Source organism: Mustelus asterias, chromosome 28 (genome assembly GCF_964213995.1).
Source record: "Mustelus asterias chromosome 28, sMusAst1.hap1.1, whole genome shotgun sequence".
In the NCBI taxonomy this organism is placed as follows: domain Eukaryota; kingdom Metazoa; phylum Chordata; class Chondrichthyes; order Carcharhiniformes; family Triakidae; genus Mustelus; species Mustelus asterias.
In genome coordinates this window covers 806,234-824,411 of record NC_135828.1, presented here as the reverse complement: position 1 = coordinate 824,411, position 18,178 = coordinate 806,234, and the positions used below count along the sequence as shown (strand labels likewise).

The 18,178-nt window shown below is 43.4% G+C and overlaps 1 protein-coding gene across 3 annotated transcripts in view; it reads right to left on the bottom strand.

The window, feature by feature from the left end:
• LOC144480178 (wings apart-like protein homolog) overlaps positions 1 to 18,178 on the bottom strand; it is a 207,245-nt gene that overhangs the window by 69,821 nt on the left and 119,246 nt on the right. For 2 of the 3 annotated variants that reach the window (XM_078199330.1, XM_078199329.1), the window contains one exon: positions 11,633 to 11,751. In XM_078199330.1, coding sequence (XP_078055456.1) covers positions 11,633 to 11,751 — 119 coding nt within the window. Of the gene's footprint in view, positions 1 to 11,590; positions 11,752 to 18,178 lie in introns of all 3 variants that reach the window. The other variant, XM_078199328.1, reaches the window with a different exon arrangement.

Sequence of the window (18,178 nt, the reverse complement as noted above, 5' to 3'; positions counted from 1 at the left end):
TCTTTCTCACTAGGTTCAGTGCAGCTTTCATGCACCACGGTTCCCATAACCTACCAACACCTCCCTGTCTCATCGGAACGTTGTCATGCAGAGCTCCAGACAAACATTCCTTGAAAATCTGCCACCTTACTTCAGTACTTTTCCTCGAGAATGCCTCCTTCCAATTTACACCTCTAATCTCCTGCCTGATGGCTTCATATTTCCCCTTACTCCAGATAAACACTTTCCTCGCTTGCCTGATCCAATCTCTTTCCAATGCTAGCGTTAAGGAGATAGAGTTATGATCACTATCCCCAAGGTGCTCCCCCACTAAGAAATCCGACACCTGTCCAGGCTCATTAGCCAGTACCAGATCGAGTACAGCCTCTCCTCTTGTAGGCTTATCCACATGCTGTGTCAGGAAACCCTCCTGAACACACCTAACAAACTCCTCCCCATCCAAACCCCTTACCCTAGGGATATTCCAATCGATGTTTGGGAAATTAAAGTCTCCCATCACGACAACCCTGTTATTCCGCACTCTCTCCTTTTCTTCTCTATGAACGGTATGCTTTGTCTGTATAGCGCGCTGGAAACAATACTTTTCACTGTATACTAATACGTGATAATAATAAATCAAATCAGAAAAATTAGCGTTAAAATTAAAGCAAATAGGATTGGGGATGGTGTATTGAGATGGATTGAAAACTGATCAGCTGGCAGGAAACAAAGAGTAGGAATAAAAGAGTCTTTTTCCAAGTGGCAGGCCATGACTAGTGGGTACTCCAGCTATTCATAATGTATATTAACGATTTAGATGAGGGAACTAAGTGTAGTGTTGCTAAATTTGCAGGTGGCACACAGCTTTTTTGGGGGGGGGGGGGGGGGGGAGGTGACAGATGTATTATAATGTTGATAAATAAGAGGTTATCCAATTTGCCAACAAAAACAGGAAGGCAGATTATCTAAATGGCTATTGACTGGGAGATGGGAGTGTGCAACTAGACCTGGTGTCTTAAAAGTTCCAGGTGCAGCAGGCAGTGAAAGCAAGTAGCATGTTGGCCTTCATAGCGAGAGAATTTGAGTACTGGAGCAGGGATATCTTGCTGCAGTTATACAAGTCCTTGGTGAGACCACACCTGGAATATTGTGTGCAGTTTTAACCTCCTTAACTGCCTCTTACCTCAAGTCTGTATGCTCTGGTTACAGACCCTCCCTCCAGCTCTCTTAATCTGCTCCATCAAAGCCTTATATAGTTTTGAACACCTCTATTAAAGATGTCCAAAGATGTGCAGGTTAGGTTGATTGACCATGCTAAATTGCCCCTTAGTGCCTGGAGGACTAGCAAGGATAAATAGAGATTACGGGAATAGGGCCTGGGTGGGTTTGTGGTCGGTGTAGATTTGATGGGCCGAACAGCCTCCTTCTGCACTGTAGGGATTCTATTACATTCTCCTTTAACCTTCTCTGCTTTGAGAACAATCCCAGTTTCGCCAGTCTCTCCACATTAACTGAGTTCCTCAAACCAGGTACCATTTTAGCAAATTTCCTCTGCACCTTCTTAACTGCCGTCATCCTCACAAATCTTGTGCCCAGATTTGGACCCAATAACCTCGCTGAGGGCTAACCAGTGATTAAGATTGATTTAAAGTCTTTGCTTTTGCACTTGTCTATTTAGAAAGTTCAAATGTCTGCAAGCTGTTTCAACAGCCTTATCAACTTGTCCCGTCACCCCCAAAGATTGAATGCATTCCATTAAGCTCCCAAATCAGGTCTGGACATTATAATTTGGATCGGTTTAGGAGCAACTCATCCTTTCTTGCTTCACTAATCTGTACATGGTAATTTGACTGGATTAATTACAAGCAACAAAATGCAAGATGTCTTTCTAAGGAACTGAATTGGTTTAAGACAGACATGACCTACTCGGTAATGTTGCGCCATTTGCCACAATCAAGGAATCCAACCTTTATTTGCAAGCTAACAGAACTTGCTAAAATCACCAACAACCAAGGTCACTGCTTTCCGATTTTCAGGGAAACACAAACGTAATCATTGAATACAAGCCCTAAAAGCAAATAGAATTTATAGAATACAGCACAACAAGTGGCCATCTGTTCATTGTACCTATCCCGACTCTTTGCCTATAGTCCTGTAATATTTTTTCAAGCATTTATAAATTCCCTTTTGAAAACTACTATTGAATGTGTTTCCAGCACATTTTCAGCCACTGTATTTTGGATCATAGCAATTCAGTGTTCAAAATATTTCATGTCATTTGTGGTTCTTTTGCCAATTCCTTTTAGTATATCTAGTTAACAAAGCCAGTGCACTGGAAATAGGCGTGATAGGTTGAATAGCCTGTTCTGTGCTCCATGTTTTTAAGACTTTAAGCTAAGACCATTAAAAATAGATAAATTGACCATTCATCACACTGATGTTTCTTGGGATCTTATGTACCAAATAGCTGCCACATTAACAGAGACAAGAATCGTCAGTACATTCCAAAATAATTCATTTTGTGAAGCACTCAGCATTAACTGAACTTAAGACTGAAAGATAAAAGCAGATTACTGTGGATCTTGGAATCTGAAACAAAGATAGAAAATGCTGGAAAATCTCAAGGTATGGCTTAATGTGGCTAGCTTCCCTCAGCTGATCCAATGTATTGTCTCACTGCAACTTACTAAGTATTTTACTGGGTCGATTGTAAAATGCCTGTTACCAGAGAGTTCTGGTGAGCATTGCTGCTTGGTAATTTTTAAAATTTCTGCAGAATAAATCACTCAGCTTTTCAGAAACTGAACCTCCATACTGCCACCTTGCTGATGGCAAGGTACATGCAAACTGTTTGCATTATTTGCTTTCAAAATTTCAGCCCAATACCATCAGTTGTGACAAGGTCAGATATTTGCCTGAGGGACTAGTGGTAATTGACAGGAAAATGCAGCCGGTTTTACGCTGTCACAAGGCACAAAGCACCAGCGTTGACGTGTCCATTTGTCACACTGTCAGGGCCTGCTGGTGGGATGAAGTGATGTAGTTCAGCCCAACCTCATCACAAACCAACAACAAGAGCATTTCTGACAGCTTTTTTAGACTAACAGTATTCCCCAAGGTCTTTTCATACAAAGACATAATTGGGCCTATTTTGGTCACAAATGAGAACCATTATCTCCTTATACACATGTGAAACACCAGAAATTTAATTTCTATGTATTTTTTTTTAAACAGGGGACACATTGAAATTAGCCAAACACTGTTGAAGACAGTGCTGAAACAGACTGACTAAAATATCACTATTATCTGTGAGCAAACTTGCAGCACAGAAACCTTAACATAGAGACTTTGCAATTTTTCTACATCACATCTTTAAAACAGTTACTACACTTCAAAAAAACTTCGACTGGAAAGTGTTTTAGGACAGCAAGGTTATTAAAGAAAGTGAAAGTTTCTCGGTTTCTCTCTCAATTATAGAAAAATAATTCATTCTTTGCTTTTTAGATTAAAACTGACCATGAGAGAAGAGGTGGCACCAGAAGTTGGTCAGTTAGTTTCCCCTTTACACTGCAACCAAGGACTGCAATCAGCCCCTTGAAATAAACAGCATTTTCTACTGCCTTCCAAAGTTCAGAATTATTATTTCAACAGGGATTGAAGTAAATGAGAACACGTTAGATTGTGGGGTTAGACGGAGTAAATCTTTCCAGGAAATATGGCACTGGAATTTAGTTGGCCATTTGCCAAGTGTGTGTGCTCGCTTTGAATCCTGAAAAGTGTGTAATTATTTGAAGTAGAGCAAGATAAAAGGTCATGGGGAAAGAGCAGGACAGTGGATTTAGCCAAGATTGTTCAAGTGAACAGCCCGCACTGGCGTGGGCCAAATGGCCTGTTGTGCTGGCAACGTTCTAACAAACATTTAAAATTTGTCATGCTCCAATCTCTGTATCTATATGGGTTTCTCGGATTTAAAATACCACATATCCTGGAGGGCACAGAACTGAGTGTGAATGGGATTAGACGTCCATATCTCCACTTAAATTGTTTAATTTTTAGTGTTGTGGTCAAGACAAAGGGACATAAATATTTTACAAGCATCTCCATTCCCTAAGTCCCTTTTCAACCCTGTATGAAAATATAGCAAAGCTTGAAATAAACTAGAAATGTTTTGATACTAACTGATCAGATACAAAGCAACATTAATACTTGGCATTGCATAGATTCATCACAATTTTCACATACGCAAGGTTAAAGGTCAATCAAACCAGGTTAGATTAACAGTGACACATCAATACTGATACCAAAACCATAAAGGGTTAACTAGCAAAACATCAAGGACACGACTGAATCCTATTTCATGAGAAAGAGGACATTTACATTCATAGAATGCCTCAATGGCATGAAGCAACAATGTGACTTACAATAGTATGCGAGAACTCTATCAGACAAAATTTTGGGCAAAGGCCTTACATTTACAAAGTTTTGCCCAGCCTTAAATACCAATTAAGTACCACTCCTCTTGGGAAATAATGAAGGGCAGGTGACAGAAGTGTTAGTGAGGGATCACTTTGGGACCAGTGACCATAATTCTATTAGTTTTAAGACAGCTATGGAGAATGATAGGTCTGGCCCAAAAGTTAAAATTCTAAACTGGGGCAAGGCCAATTTTGATGGCATCAGGCAGGAACTTTCAAAAGTGAGTTGGGGGAGTCTGTGGGAAGGTAAATGGATGTCTGGTAAATGGGAGACTTTCAAAAGTGTGTTAACCAGGGTTCAGGGTAAGCACATTCCTCTTAACATAGAACATTACAGCGCAGTACAGGCCCTTCGGCCCTCGATGTTGCACCGAAGTGGTACCAATCTAAAGCCCCTCTAATCTACACTATTCCAATATCATCCATATGTTTATCCAATAACCACTTGAACGCTCTCAACGTTGACGAGTCCACCACTGCTGCAGGCAGGGCATTCCACGCCCTTACTACTCTCTGAGTAAAGAACCTACCTCTAACATCTGTCCTATATCTCTCACCCCTCAATTTAAAGCTATGTCCCCTCGTGCTAGCCAACACCATCCGAGGAAAAAGGCTCTCACTATCCACCCTATCTAATCCTCTGATCATCTTGTATGCCTCTATTAAGTCACCTCTTAACCTTCTTCTCTCTAACGAAAACAACCTCAAGCCCCTCAGCCTTTCCTCATACGATTTTCCCACCATACCAGGCAACATCCTGGTAAATCTCCTCTGCACCCTTTCCAACACTTCCACATCTTTCCTATAATACGCCGACCAGAACTGTACGCAATACTCCAAATGCGGCCGCACCAGAGTTTTGTACAGTTGCAGCATGACCTCCTGGCTCTGAAACTCAATCCCTCTACCAATAAAAGCTAAAACACCGTACGCCTTCTTAACAACCCTATGACGAAGGAAGAGCGGTGGATGTGGTCTATATGGACTTCAGCAAGGCGTTCGATAAGGTCCCCCATGCAAGACTTCTTGAGAAAGTGAGAGGGCATGGGATCCAAGGGGCTGTTGCCTTGTGGATCCAGAACTGGCTTGCCTGCAGAAGGCAGAGAGTGGCTGTGGAGGTTGGTAAGTTTGCTGACGACACCAAGGTAGGTGGTGTTGTGGATAGTTTGGAGGGATGTCAGAAGTTGCAGCGAGACATAGATAGAATGCAAGACTGGGCGGAGAAGTGGCAGATGGACTTCAACCCGGACAAGTGTGTAGTGATCCATTTTGGCAGATCCAATGGGATGAAGCAGCAGTATAATATGAAGGGTACCATTCTTAGCAGTGTAGAGGATCAGAAGGACCTTGGGGTCCGGGTCCATAGGACTCTTAAATCGGCCTCGCAGGTGGAGGATGCGGTCAAGAAGGCGTACGGCGTACTAGCCTTCATTAATCGAGGGATTGAGTTTAGGAGTCGGGAGATAATGCTGCAGCTTTATAGGACCCTGGTTAGACCCCACTTGGAGTACTGCGCGCAGTTCTGGTCACCTCATTACAGGAAAGATGTTGAAGCCATTGAAAGGGTGCAGAGGAGATTTACAAGGATGTTGCCTGGATTGGGGGGCATGCCTTATGAGGATAGGTTGAGGGAGCTTGGTCTCTTCTCCCTGGAGAGACGAAGGATGAGAGGTGACCTGATAGAGGTTTACAAGATGTTGAGAGGTCTGGATAGGGTAGACTCTCAGAGGCTATTTCCAAGGGCTGAAATGGTTGCTACGAGAGGACACAGGTTTAAGGTGCTGGGGGGTAGGTACAGAGGAGATGTCAGGGGTAAGTTTTTCACTCAGAGGGTGGTGGGTGAGTGGAATCGGCTGACGTCGGTGGTGGTGGAGGCAAACTCGTTGGGGTCTTTTAAGAGACTTCTGGATGAGTACATGGGATTTAATGGGATTGAGGGCTATAGATAGGCCTAGAGGTGGGGATGTGATCGGCGCAACTTGTGGGCCGAAGGGCCTGTTTGTGCTGTGGCTTTCTATGTTCTATCAACCTGGGTGCCAACTTTCAGGGATCTATGCACATGGACACCCAGATCCCTCTGTTCATCCACACTACCAAGTATCTTACCATTAGCCCAGTACTCTGTATTCCTGTTACTCCTTCCAAAGTGAATCACCTCACACTTTTCCGCATTAAACTCCATTTGCCACCTCTCAGCCCAGCTCTGCAAGCTTATCTATGTCCCTCTGTAACCTGCCACTTCCCTCCGCACTGTCTACAACTCCACCGACTTTAGTGTCATCCGCAAATTTACTAATCCATCCTTCCACGCCCTCATCCAAGTCATTAATAAAAATGACAAACAGCAGTGGTCCCAAAACAGATCCTTGCGGTACACCACTAGTAACTGAACTCCAGGATGAATATTTCCCATCTTAGAGTGAAGGGCAAGGCTGGTAGAAGTAGGGAGCCCGGGATGACTCGGGATATTGAGACTCTGGTCAAGAAGAAGGCGGCACATGACATGCATAGGCAGCTGGGATAAAGTGAATCCCTTGAAGGGTATAGGGGGTGTAGGAGTACAGTTGAGAGAGAAATCAGGAGGGCAAAAAGGGGACACGAGATTGTGGTGACGTGTTCCTATGCCAGATATTGATCCAATTGTATTACGGAGGTCTCGATATTCATTTCCATACAGCCAGTTGGCAAAGGACAGTACTGGATCCAATCCACAACTGAACTTACTTTTATTTAGTGAAACATTACAAATACAAATCTAACTCAACCACAGCACCGTTTAAATAATCTCCAAATGAAACCTGAGTTAATGCCTCCCACCTGCATACAATATTATACAATTAACATTGGCTTCTTACTCTCACACATCCCATAGTGAGAGATCTCTGAAATCCAGCACCTTTTTAAATTCATGGTATATGGGCATCGCTGTCTAGGCCAGCAGTTTTGTTCATCCATAATTGTCCTGGAGAAGATGGTGGTGATCCACTTTAGTTTATGTAGTGCAGATACACCCACAGCACTGTTAGAGACATCGTTCCAGAATTTTGACCCAGCAATCATGAAGGAACAGTGATATATATGCAAGTCAGGATGATATGTGACTTCAAGTAGAATTTGCAGGTGGTGATATCCCATGTATGTTGCCCTTGTCGTGGTAGCGAGGTCATGGGTTTGGAAGGTGCTATACAAGGAGCTTTGATAAGTAGCTGCAGTGAAAATCCATAGAATCCCTACAATCCAGAAGGAGATCATTCAGCCCAAGTCAGCACAGACTCTCTGAAAGAGCATCTTACTTAGGCCCACCTCCCCACCCTATCTCCATAAGATGCACTAATGCTCAGGGTTTTGTATAATACACACTGCTGCCAGTGTGGGTTGTGAAAAGAATGAATGTTTGAAGTGGTGGATGTGATGCCAATCAAGTGGGCTGCTTTGTTCTGGATGATGTGCAGCTTTAAAAAAAAATAATTCAAGGGACTTGTGCTTTGCTGACTAGGCCAGCATTCATTGCCCATCCGCAATTGCCCTTAAGCAGGTGGTGGCGAGCTGCCTTTTTGAACCATTGCAGCACATAGGTGCAGACACAGCCACGGTGCTGGTAAGGAGGGAATTCAGGATTTGACCCAGTGTGATCCTAGCCTGGAATATATATTCCCAGGCTAGGATCACACATGACTTGGAAGGGATCTTCTAGGTGGTGATGTTCACATGCATCCACTGCTCTTGTCCTTCCAGATGGTAGTGGTTATTGGTTTGGAAGGTACTACCTAAGGCACCTCAGTGAGTTCCTGCAATACATCTTATAGATGGTACACACAGCTTTTACCTTTTAGGTCAGTGATGGAGGGATGAATGATTCTAGAAGGGAAGCAGGCTACTTGGTCAGTCGATGGTCATGTCATTGAATGTCAAGGCGCGATGGTTAGACTGTCGCTTGTTGGAGATGGTCATTGCCTTGCACTTGTATGGCACGAATGTGACTTGCCACTTGTCAGTCCAAGCCTGGATAGTGTCCAGGCCTTGCTGCATTTAGACATGGACTGTTTCAGTGTGAGTCGCCGCAAATGGTGAACATTGTGCAGTCATCAGCGAACATTCCCACTTTTAACCTTATGATGGAAGGAAGGTCATTGATGAAGCAGCTGAAGATGACCGAGTCCCCTGAAGCACTCCTGCAGTGATGTCGTGGAGCTGAGATGACTGACCAACAACCAGAACCATCTTCCTTTGTGCTTGATTTGACTCCAACCAACGGAGTTTTTCCTGATTCCCATTGACTCCAGTTTTGCTAGGGCTCCTCGATGGCACACTCAGTCAAATGTGCCTTGATATCTAGGGCAGTCACACTCACTTCACCTCGAGTTCAGCTCTTTTGTCCGTGTTTGAACCAAGGCTGTAATGAGGTCAGAAGCTGAGTGGCCCTGGCAAAACCCAAAATGTGTGTCAGAGAGAAGATTAGTGTTGTAGTGCTACTTGACAGCATTATGAGCGACACTTTCTGTTACTGTGCGGATAATTAGGAGACCAACAGGCCAGTAACTGGTTGGATTTGTTCTGCTTTTGTGGACAAAACATACCCAAGTTATTTTCTACATTGCCAGGCAAATTCAGTGTTTGGCTGTGGAAGAACAGCCTTCAGACACCCCATCTGAATCTGTGCCTTGCAGCTACTTTTAACCTCTTCTCAGTCTCCACTTTGCCAATTACTGAAAACTGCTGCAGAATATATGGGTTAAGTCTTGAAACTGGACACAACTGAACCCAAGTCAATTTTCCTGATTACTGTAATTGTCCTTTTCACAGTCCAGCATTTGATTTATTTAAAATAATGTCAGAACTTTTCATCTTCTCCACAGCATCCCAGGACCACCCCATCCTGTGGTAGGTAATCTACAGGCTCCTCTTCATTGTGACCTCATGGTAGCCATGTAAAGGTGAAAGAACATTGTTAACTGTGTATTCCTCTAACTTTCCTTCCTTCTTTCTAGAATTAATATTGCTGTAGGGATAAATCCACTTGACCAAATTCAGTGTTTCAAAAGTGTACACTTCCACGCAGTTGGGAGTTCCAATGTAGTTCCCGACTCTCCTCTTCTCTCCCTTCCCTCAACTTCTTAATTTTATAATGATGCCCCCAGCAAGAGTTTTGCAACAAAACTAGCCATGCCCCCCCCGACTGAGTATTTACGTCCATGGCCATAATAAATTCAGTTGTCCAAGTAGCATGTCAGATGAAAGGGTTTGGCATGCATCATCCACTATCTGGTCTAGTGGCGCACTTACACACCACGCTACTAGGATAACTAGAGCATATGTTAGAGGTTGGGAGTGGGGGGAAGCAGGAAAGAGAGATTGGAATATTTACTCTGTTGTAGGTAGAAATCTGTTCACCAGCAGTCACAGGAAGATTTACCATTTGGCACCACAATGTCCAAGTAACAGCAGCCATTTATATAAAAAATACAGAACTGATCAGGGCACTCAATTAATGAACTTTAAAAAATGTTTCTGCATCCTATTAAGCATTTAATACTACAACTCAGAACCATGTACTGAAGGACTTTTTACACTTATCAATGAAGTGGCTCTTCGCCAAGTACAAACATAAAGCTTCCATAGGGTGTTTGCAATGACTAACTGACTCGTGATCAATTCTCTCTCCAACTGGAATTGCAGATTATGAAGCTCATCCAAATATGAAGTACTGCTTCACAGTAATCCTCCTCACGATTATGCACTTGTGCTTTAAAATAAAGAAAATGATCCAGGTATTGCATTAATTAAGCTCCAAACATCTACATTATACTGTCCCAATTAAATTGGCACAGTACCCAATTTAATTCCTATTCAGCAAGTTTCATCAATATCCCTCTCAACACAAACTGTAATTGGATCCTGGACCCAATTGCAGGACATTTAAAAAAATATATTTGTACCTTGGTGGTAGTCCTAAGGTAATACTCACTGTCTATCCCACGTACTGCAAGACTAGGTATGTGTAAGCCAGACTGGGAAAGGTGACATCATATCAGATGTTTTCATGGTCCACAAATTACAAGATATTAAATTCAGTAATAACAACTTGGTGCGGGTTTGAATAACTCTACCTAGCAACTAACCTAATTCCAAAAACACTTGGTCACCACACTTTTCCAGTGTTGGAACCACCTAAAATACAGCTTAATTGAATCATTTTAAATTGAAGATGAAAGAATGCAGGAACATTATCCTGAATACTCTTTCTTCAGCAGAAATATCAGTTTTACTGCATCGAAACAACCATCAACTTCAGTGGAAAATACAAGGGTTCAGATTTTGTCTTGGGACACAATGAGGTCTAATCCATTCTGACATAATCAGGCAGCTTTGTTTGCAAACCAATACAAAGGTGTCTTAGCAGGACCACAAAGCCCTTTATTCAGGCAGTGTAGAAGAAAGCTGCTACAGTCTGAAGTCAAAACCATTCACATGACCAACACACCCCAGAGCAGCAGCTGGGTGCTCTGCCATTCTCTCCAGTTGCCAATTTCAGAAAGGTCAACACTGCAGATCTTAAGAAAACCAGTTGCTTCTTAGTTTCTCTCCCCCTCCCCCTTGCTCACGAATAGATCCCAGTAGCAACATCAGGGGTATGGGAGAAACATTCCCAAGCCAGGAATGGATGAGCAAGCAACAAATGATACAGAATTTTAAACTCAACAAACAGAAGTTCTTATCAACACAAGTTATCATATATTTCACACAGTCTGGGATGGTGACCAGGAAGAAATGGGTCAGGGTCATTATGATCCAGCATGTGGAAGAGCCAGTGTGCAGAATATTAGGAAAATGGAAGTAGGAATCCCACAGGCCAAGTGCAATTTCATTGCTGACTTTTACTTGTCTTTCACCTTGTGCTCCGGAACAGTCAGTTCAAGTTATCACTGCAATGTGGTTGCTATGACCTTTTACACTGATGGTAGCATTAGATTACTTATAACTTGAGACATGCAGCAGAATGGGAACACAGTGAAAATTTATACATGGTTGGAGGTTCCATGGCACATAGTTGGGTCGCCAAGCAAGAAAAACGCTTAAACACTCCTGATGTAAATAAAACACTTGGTACTAACTAAGCGCAGAGAAGGGTAGATCACCTTGTGGCACATTCCAGTTTGCCAGCAGCTCGAAATTCTTACCCGTTTAGGTCCATGGAAAATTTTCCTGGTATTTTCCTTGGCTTTCTCCTGCCTGTTCATTGGTTTTCTACCAACATCGGAAAAGATGGAGTTTGACTCATCACTGAATTCCAGCGAATCTGAAAATGAGTGCAAATCACCAGTCAACATGCAATACACACTGAGTCCTTCTCCACTCACTATGGGATAAAAAAGCTGCTTGATATTACACATCCACAATCCAAATTGGTGGACTACAGCAGTAGAACCTTGGGTGCACTCAGTGATGTTACTCACTGGCAGTAATAACTTCTTCATTCATTTGAAGTATTTAAAAAGGAATTCAAACCAAATTCTGCTTCAGTAATAAGTTGAAGAGCCAGGATAGGAAAAGGTGGAAGGCAGCCAGACATTTGGCCAGCATGAACAGCCTCAGTTTCCTACGGTCTTGTCATTGCCTGGATATTCTGCACTGACACAGTAAACCCACCCATACTTTTATTTTTCTTACTGCAAAACGAGGTGGAATGTTCACAAAAGAGGTGGAAAGTCTTGTAAAAAGAGGGAAGCTTGTGTAGGGATGAGGAAACAAGGTTCAGATGGCTCGATTGAGGGTTACAAGTTAGCAAGGAATGAGCTGAAAAAGGGGCTTAGGAGAGCTAGGAGGGGGCATGAGAAGCCCTTGGCGGGTTGGATCAAGGAAAACCCCCAAGGTCGATAAGTCCCCTGGGCCTGATGAAATATATCCTAGGATTCTTTGGGAGGCAAAGGATGAGATTGCAGAGCCTTTTACTTTGATCTTTGGGTCCTCACTGTCCATGGGGATAGTGCCAGAGGACTGGAGAGTGGCGAATGTTGTTCCTCTGTTTAAGAAAGGGAATAGAAATGACCCTGGTAATTATAGGCCGGTTAGTCTTACTTCGGTGGTTGGTAAGTTGATGGAAAAGGTCCTTAGGGATGGGATTTACGACCATTTAGAAAGATGCGGATTAATCCGGGATAGTCAGCACGGATTCGTGAAGGGCAAGTCGTGCTTCACAAATTTGAAAGAATTTTTTGAGGAGGTAACTAAGTGTGTTGATGAAGGTAGGGCAGTTGATGTCATATACATGGATTTAGTAAGGCGTTTGATAAGGTCCCCCATGGTCAGCTTATGATGAAAGTAAGGAGGTGTGGGATAGAGGGAAAGTTGGCCGATTGGATAGGTAACTGGTTATCTGATCGAAGACAGAGGGTGGTGGTGGATGGAAAATTTTCGGACTGGAGGCAGGTTGCTAGCGGAGTGCCACAGGAGTCAGTGCTTGGTCCTCTGCTATTTGTGATTTTTATTAATGACTTGGAGGAGGGGGCTGAAGGGTGGATCAGTAAATTTGCTGATGACACCAAGATTGATGGAGTAGTGGATGAGGTGGAGGGCTGTTGTAGACTACAAAGAGACATAGCTAGGATGCAAAGCTGGACTGAAAAATGGCAGATGGAGTTTAACCCTGATAAATGTGAGGTGATTCATTTTGGTAGGACTAATTTAAATGTGGATTGCAGGGTCAAAGGTAGGGTTCTGAAGACTATGGGGGAACAGAGAGATCTTGGGGTCCATATCCACAGATCTCTGAAGGTTGCCACTCAAGTGGATAGAACTATGAAGGCGGCCTATAGTGTGTTAGCTTTTATTAACAGCGGGTTGGAGTTTAAGAGCCGTGGGGTTATGCTGCAATTGTACAGGTGAGACCACATTTGGAATACTGTGTGCAGTTCTGGTCACCTCACTATAAGAAGGATGTGGAAGCGCTGGAAAGAGTGCAAAGGAGATTTACCAGGATGCTGCCTGGTTTGGAGGGTAGGTCTTATGAGGAAAGGTTGAGGGAGCTAGGGCTGTTCTCTCTGGAGCGGAGGAGGTTGAGGGGAGACTTGATAGAGGTTTATAAAATGATGAAGGGGATAGATAGAGTGAACGTTCAAAGACGATTTCCTCGGGTGGATGGAGCTATTACAAGGGGGCATAACTATAGGGTTCATGGTGGGAGATATAGGAAGGATATCAGAGGTAGGTTCTTTACGCAGAGAGTGGTTGGGGTGTGGAATGGACTGCCTGCAGTGATAGTGGAGTCAGACACTTTAGGAACATTTAAGCAGTTATTGGATAGGCACATGAAGCACACCAGGATGATCGGGAGTGGGATAGCTTTATCTTGGTTTCAGATAAAGCTCAGCACAACATCGTGGGCTGAAGGGAATGTTCTGTGCTGTACTGTTCTACGTTCTATGTTCTAAAACCATCCTCAACTTGGTAATGACACAAAATGGCATGTTTTGTAGAAAATGGAGATGTACATTAACCAAACTGCCCCTTCTGCTCCATCTCCCATCAACAAACACCACTCCCTCCCTTTTCACAGCTGAAACTAAGTTTTACAAGCTTATAACAGCCAAGCTCAGGATTCTGGATACTGGCATGAACTGGATTGACAACTGCAGTATTAGCTGTGCAGAAGTTCCAATCTTGATTTGCCAACTAAATGCAGTCAAATGGAGAGCAAAGAAATCTCACACCAAGACTTCTAAAAATGCCCCAGAAATTTCCAAAGGCTCTGCTCAGATGGTGAGAAGATGCCACACTACCAACGAGCCTGCACCTCACACATTCCATGCCAGAGTTCCCCTGACCCAAGCTCAATCTGGCTCACTGTACCTAATCAACAAGTCCCCAGCTTTGAAGTTATTCCCTTACTACCAGACTAATTAAATTTGATGCAAATACTCCTGTTTCCACACATTTTAAAGCAGAATTTTTACTCCAGAATTTTGCTCATATAATCTAGGCCAATATCATGGTGCAGTACAGAGGGAGTGCTGCACTGTCTGAGGTGCCATCTTTTGGACAAGACATTAAACTGAACACCTATCTGCTTTAAGGTGGATATTTGATTTGTCACATGTATTAGTATACAGTGAAAAGTATTGTTTCTTGCACGCTAAACAGACAAAATACACTGTCCATAGGGAAAGAAAGAAGAATGCAGAATGTGCAGAACATAGCTAGGGATCAACTTTATATAAGGTAGATCCATTCAAAAGTCTGATGGTAGCAGGAAGAAGCTGTTTTTGAATTGGATAGTACGTGTTTTCAGACTTTTGTATCTTTTTCCCGATGGAGGAAGGTGGAAGAGAGTATTCTGGGGGTGTGTGGGGGGTCCTTGATTATGTTGGCTGCTTTTCCAAGGCATAATTCAGTGTATTCAGTCTTAACTTCCAAAACATTCTCAAGACTTGGGAATCGGGAAGTGCTCAGCAGTCTATTCACCAGGATTTCCCACTAACTGTTTCGATTTGACTAATTACCCAATGATGGCTAAAGGGCTAACTGCACTATTCCAACATCAATGGCCCTTCCCTGAACCAGACTTCAGGTCTGACAGTGCCACTGCTACTCATCCCTGATTGTGTGGCATAATTCATTTTGTCAGAAAATAATGCAGGATTCCAGGGATGTGGTCAGAGTCCAAAATAAACTTCAGGCTTTGCTCATCTGGTACAAGATATCAATGCGCCATAGTTTTAACTGTAGCTTTTTAATCCAATTTACTGTAGCAGATTTTGATGCAAGCTTATACAAGGCTGCAAAGAATGTTCCAATACACATCACCACATTTAATCACAATACATTAAGCTAAGTGTGCCAGGTCAAGGTGCTCTGAACTTCAGACTTATTAATTAGTGAACCTTACTGCCACGCAGTCTAACAACAAAGCCAGGCTAAATCAGGTAATCACTTAAACTCCAGAATCATCTGGAGTTAAAGCAACCCATCTCAACAAAGATTTGATGGTTACTGCAAACAGGGACCAGTACAAATCAGATGGTCTGCACCTGGGGAGGACTGGAACCAATGTCCGAGGGGGAGTGTCTGCTAGTGCTGTTGGGGAGGGTCTAAATTAATATGGCAGGGGCGTGGGAACCAATGCAGGAAATCAGAGGGAAGTAAAGTGGAGACAGAAACAAAAGGCAGTAAGGGGGAAAGTGGAAGGCAAAGAAACGAAAGAAAAAAATCAAAAAGGGCCATATTACATCATAATTCTAAGGTGGCAATAAATGCCAAAAAAAAGCCTGAAGGCTCAATGCGATGAGCATTTGTAATATGGTGGATGAATTAACTGCGCGGACAGTCATTAACGGATATCATGTAATTGGGATCATGGATTCATGGTGGAAGACACCAGTGGGATGCCAGAGCTGCAGGAGGGTCAGGTGGCACAGGTGAGTGTAGTGGCCATCACTAAGGGGAAGGTTCTGGGGAAACTGAAAGGTCTGAAGGTGGATAAACCACCTGGGCTCGATGGACTACACCCCAGGGTTCTAAAAGAGATAGCTGAGGTAATTGTGGAGGCATTGGTGGCGATCTTTCAGGAATCACTGGAGGCAGGGAGGGTACCAGAGGACTGGAAAATAACTAATGTAACACCACTGTTTAAGTAGGGAGGGAGGCAGCAGACAAGAAATTATAAGCTAGCTAGCCTGACTTCGGTCATTGGCAAGATTTTAGAGTCCATTGTTAAAGATGAGATCGCAGAGTACTTGGAAGTGCATGATACAGTAGGACTGAGTCAGCACGGCTTTGTCAAGGGGAGGTCATGTCTGACAAATCTGTTTGAGTTCTTTGAGGTAACAAGAAAGTTAGATAAAGGAGAACCAGTGGACGTGACTTATTTAGGTTTCCAGAAGGCCTTTGACAAGGTGCCGCATAGGAGATTGTTAAATAAGTTAGGTGCCCATAGTGTTAAGGGATAGAGGATTGGTCGACTGGTAGAAGGCAGAGAGTGGGGATAAAGGAATCTTTTTCAGGATGGCAGCCGGTGACTAGTGGTGTGCCTCAGGGGTCAGTGCTGGGACCACAACTTTTCACAATATACATTAACAATTTGGAGGAAGGACCTGAAGGCACTGTTGCTAAGTTTGCAGATGATACAAAGATATGTAGAGTTACAGGTAGTATTGAGGGGGGGCTGCAGAAGGACTAGAATATGTTGGGAGAGTGGGCAAAGAAGTGGCAGATGGAATACAATGTGGAAAAGTGTGAGGTTATGCAGTTTGGAAGGAGGAATGGAGGCATAGACTATTTTCTAAATGGGAAAATGCTTAGGAAATCAGAAACACAAAGGGACTTGGGAGTCATTGTTCAAGGTTCTCTTAAGGTTAATGTGCAGGTTCAGTTGGCAGTTAGGAAGGCAAATGCAATGTTAGCATTCATGTTGAAAGGGCTAGAATACAAGAGCAGGGATGTACTTCTGAGGCTGTATAAAGCTCTGGTCAGACCCCATTTGGAGTATTGTGAGCAGTTTTGGGCCCCATATCCAAGGAAGGATGTGCTGGCCTTGGAAAGGGTCCAGAGGAGATTCACAAGAATGATCCCTGGAATGAAGAGCTTGTCATACGAGGAACGGTTGAGGACCCTGGGTCTGTACTCGTTGGGAGTTCAGAAGGATGAGGGGGGATCCAATTGAAACTTACAGGATATGCAAGGCCTGGATTGAGTGGACGTGGAGAGGATGTTTCCACTAGTAGGAAAAACTAGGACCAGAGGGCACAAACTCAGGCTAAAGGGATGATCTTTTAAAACAGAGATGAGGAGGAATTTCTTCAGCCAGAGAATGGTGAATCTGTGGAACTCTTTGCCGCAGAAGGCTGTGGAAGCCAGGTCATTGAGTGTCTTTAGGTTCTTGATTAATAAGGGGATCAGGGGTTATGGGGAAACGGCAGGAGAATGCGGATGAGAAAAATATCAGCCATGATTGAATGACAGAGCAGACTCGATGAGCCGAGTGGCCTAATTCTGCTCCTATGTCTTATGGAGTCCTGGCTCCAGGGTGACCAGGGATGGGAACTCAACACCCAGGGGTATTCAATATTCAGGAAAGATAGATGGAAAGGAAAGGGGAGTGGGGTAGCATTGCTGGTTAAAGAGAAGATTAAAGCAAGAGTAAGGAAGGACATTAGTCTGGATGATGTGGAACTGTATGGTGGAGCTGAGGAACACCAAAGGACAAAAAAATGCTAGTGGGAGTAGTGTATAGACCACCAAACAGTAGTAGAGAGGTTGCGGATGGCATCAAGCAGGAAATTAGAGATTCGTGCAGTGAGGGTACAGTAGTTATTATGGGTGACTTCAATCTGTATATTGATTGGGCTCACCAAACTGGTAGCAATGCGAGGGAGGAGGATTTCTTGGAATGTATAAGGGATGGTTTTCTTGACCAATATGGCAATGAACCAACTCGAGAGCAGGCCATCCTGGACTGGGTATTGTGCAACGAGAGGATTAATTAGCAACATTGTGGTGCGAGATCCTTTGGGGAAGTGTGACCATAATATGGTAGAATTCTTCATTAAAATGAAGAGTGACACAGTTAAGTCTGAGACTAGGGTCCTGAACTTTAGGAAAGCTAACTTTGGTGGTATGAGATGTGCATTGGCTACGATCCAAAGCAGTAGGGAGACAGAAGAGAAGGTTGAGGACAGCACAGAAGTTAAAGAGAGCACATTAATTAGTAAAGGCAGCGTCAGTAAACCTAG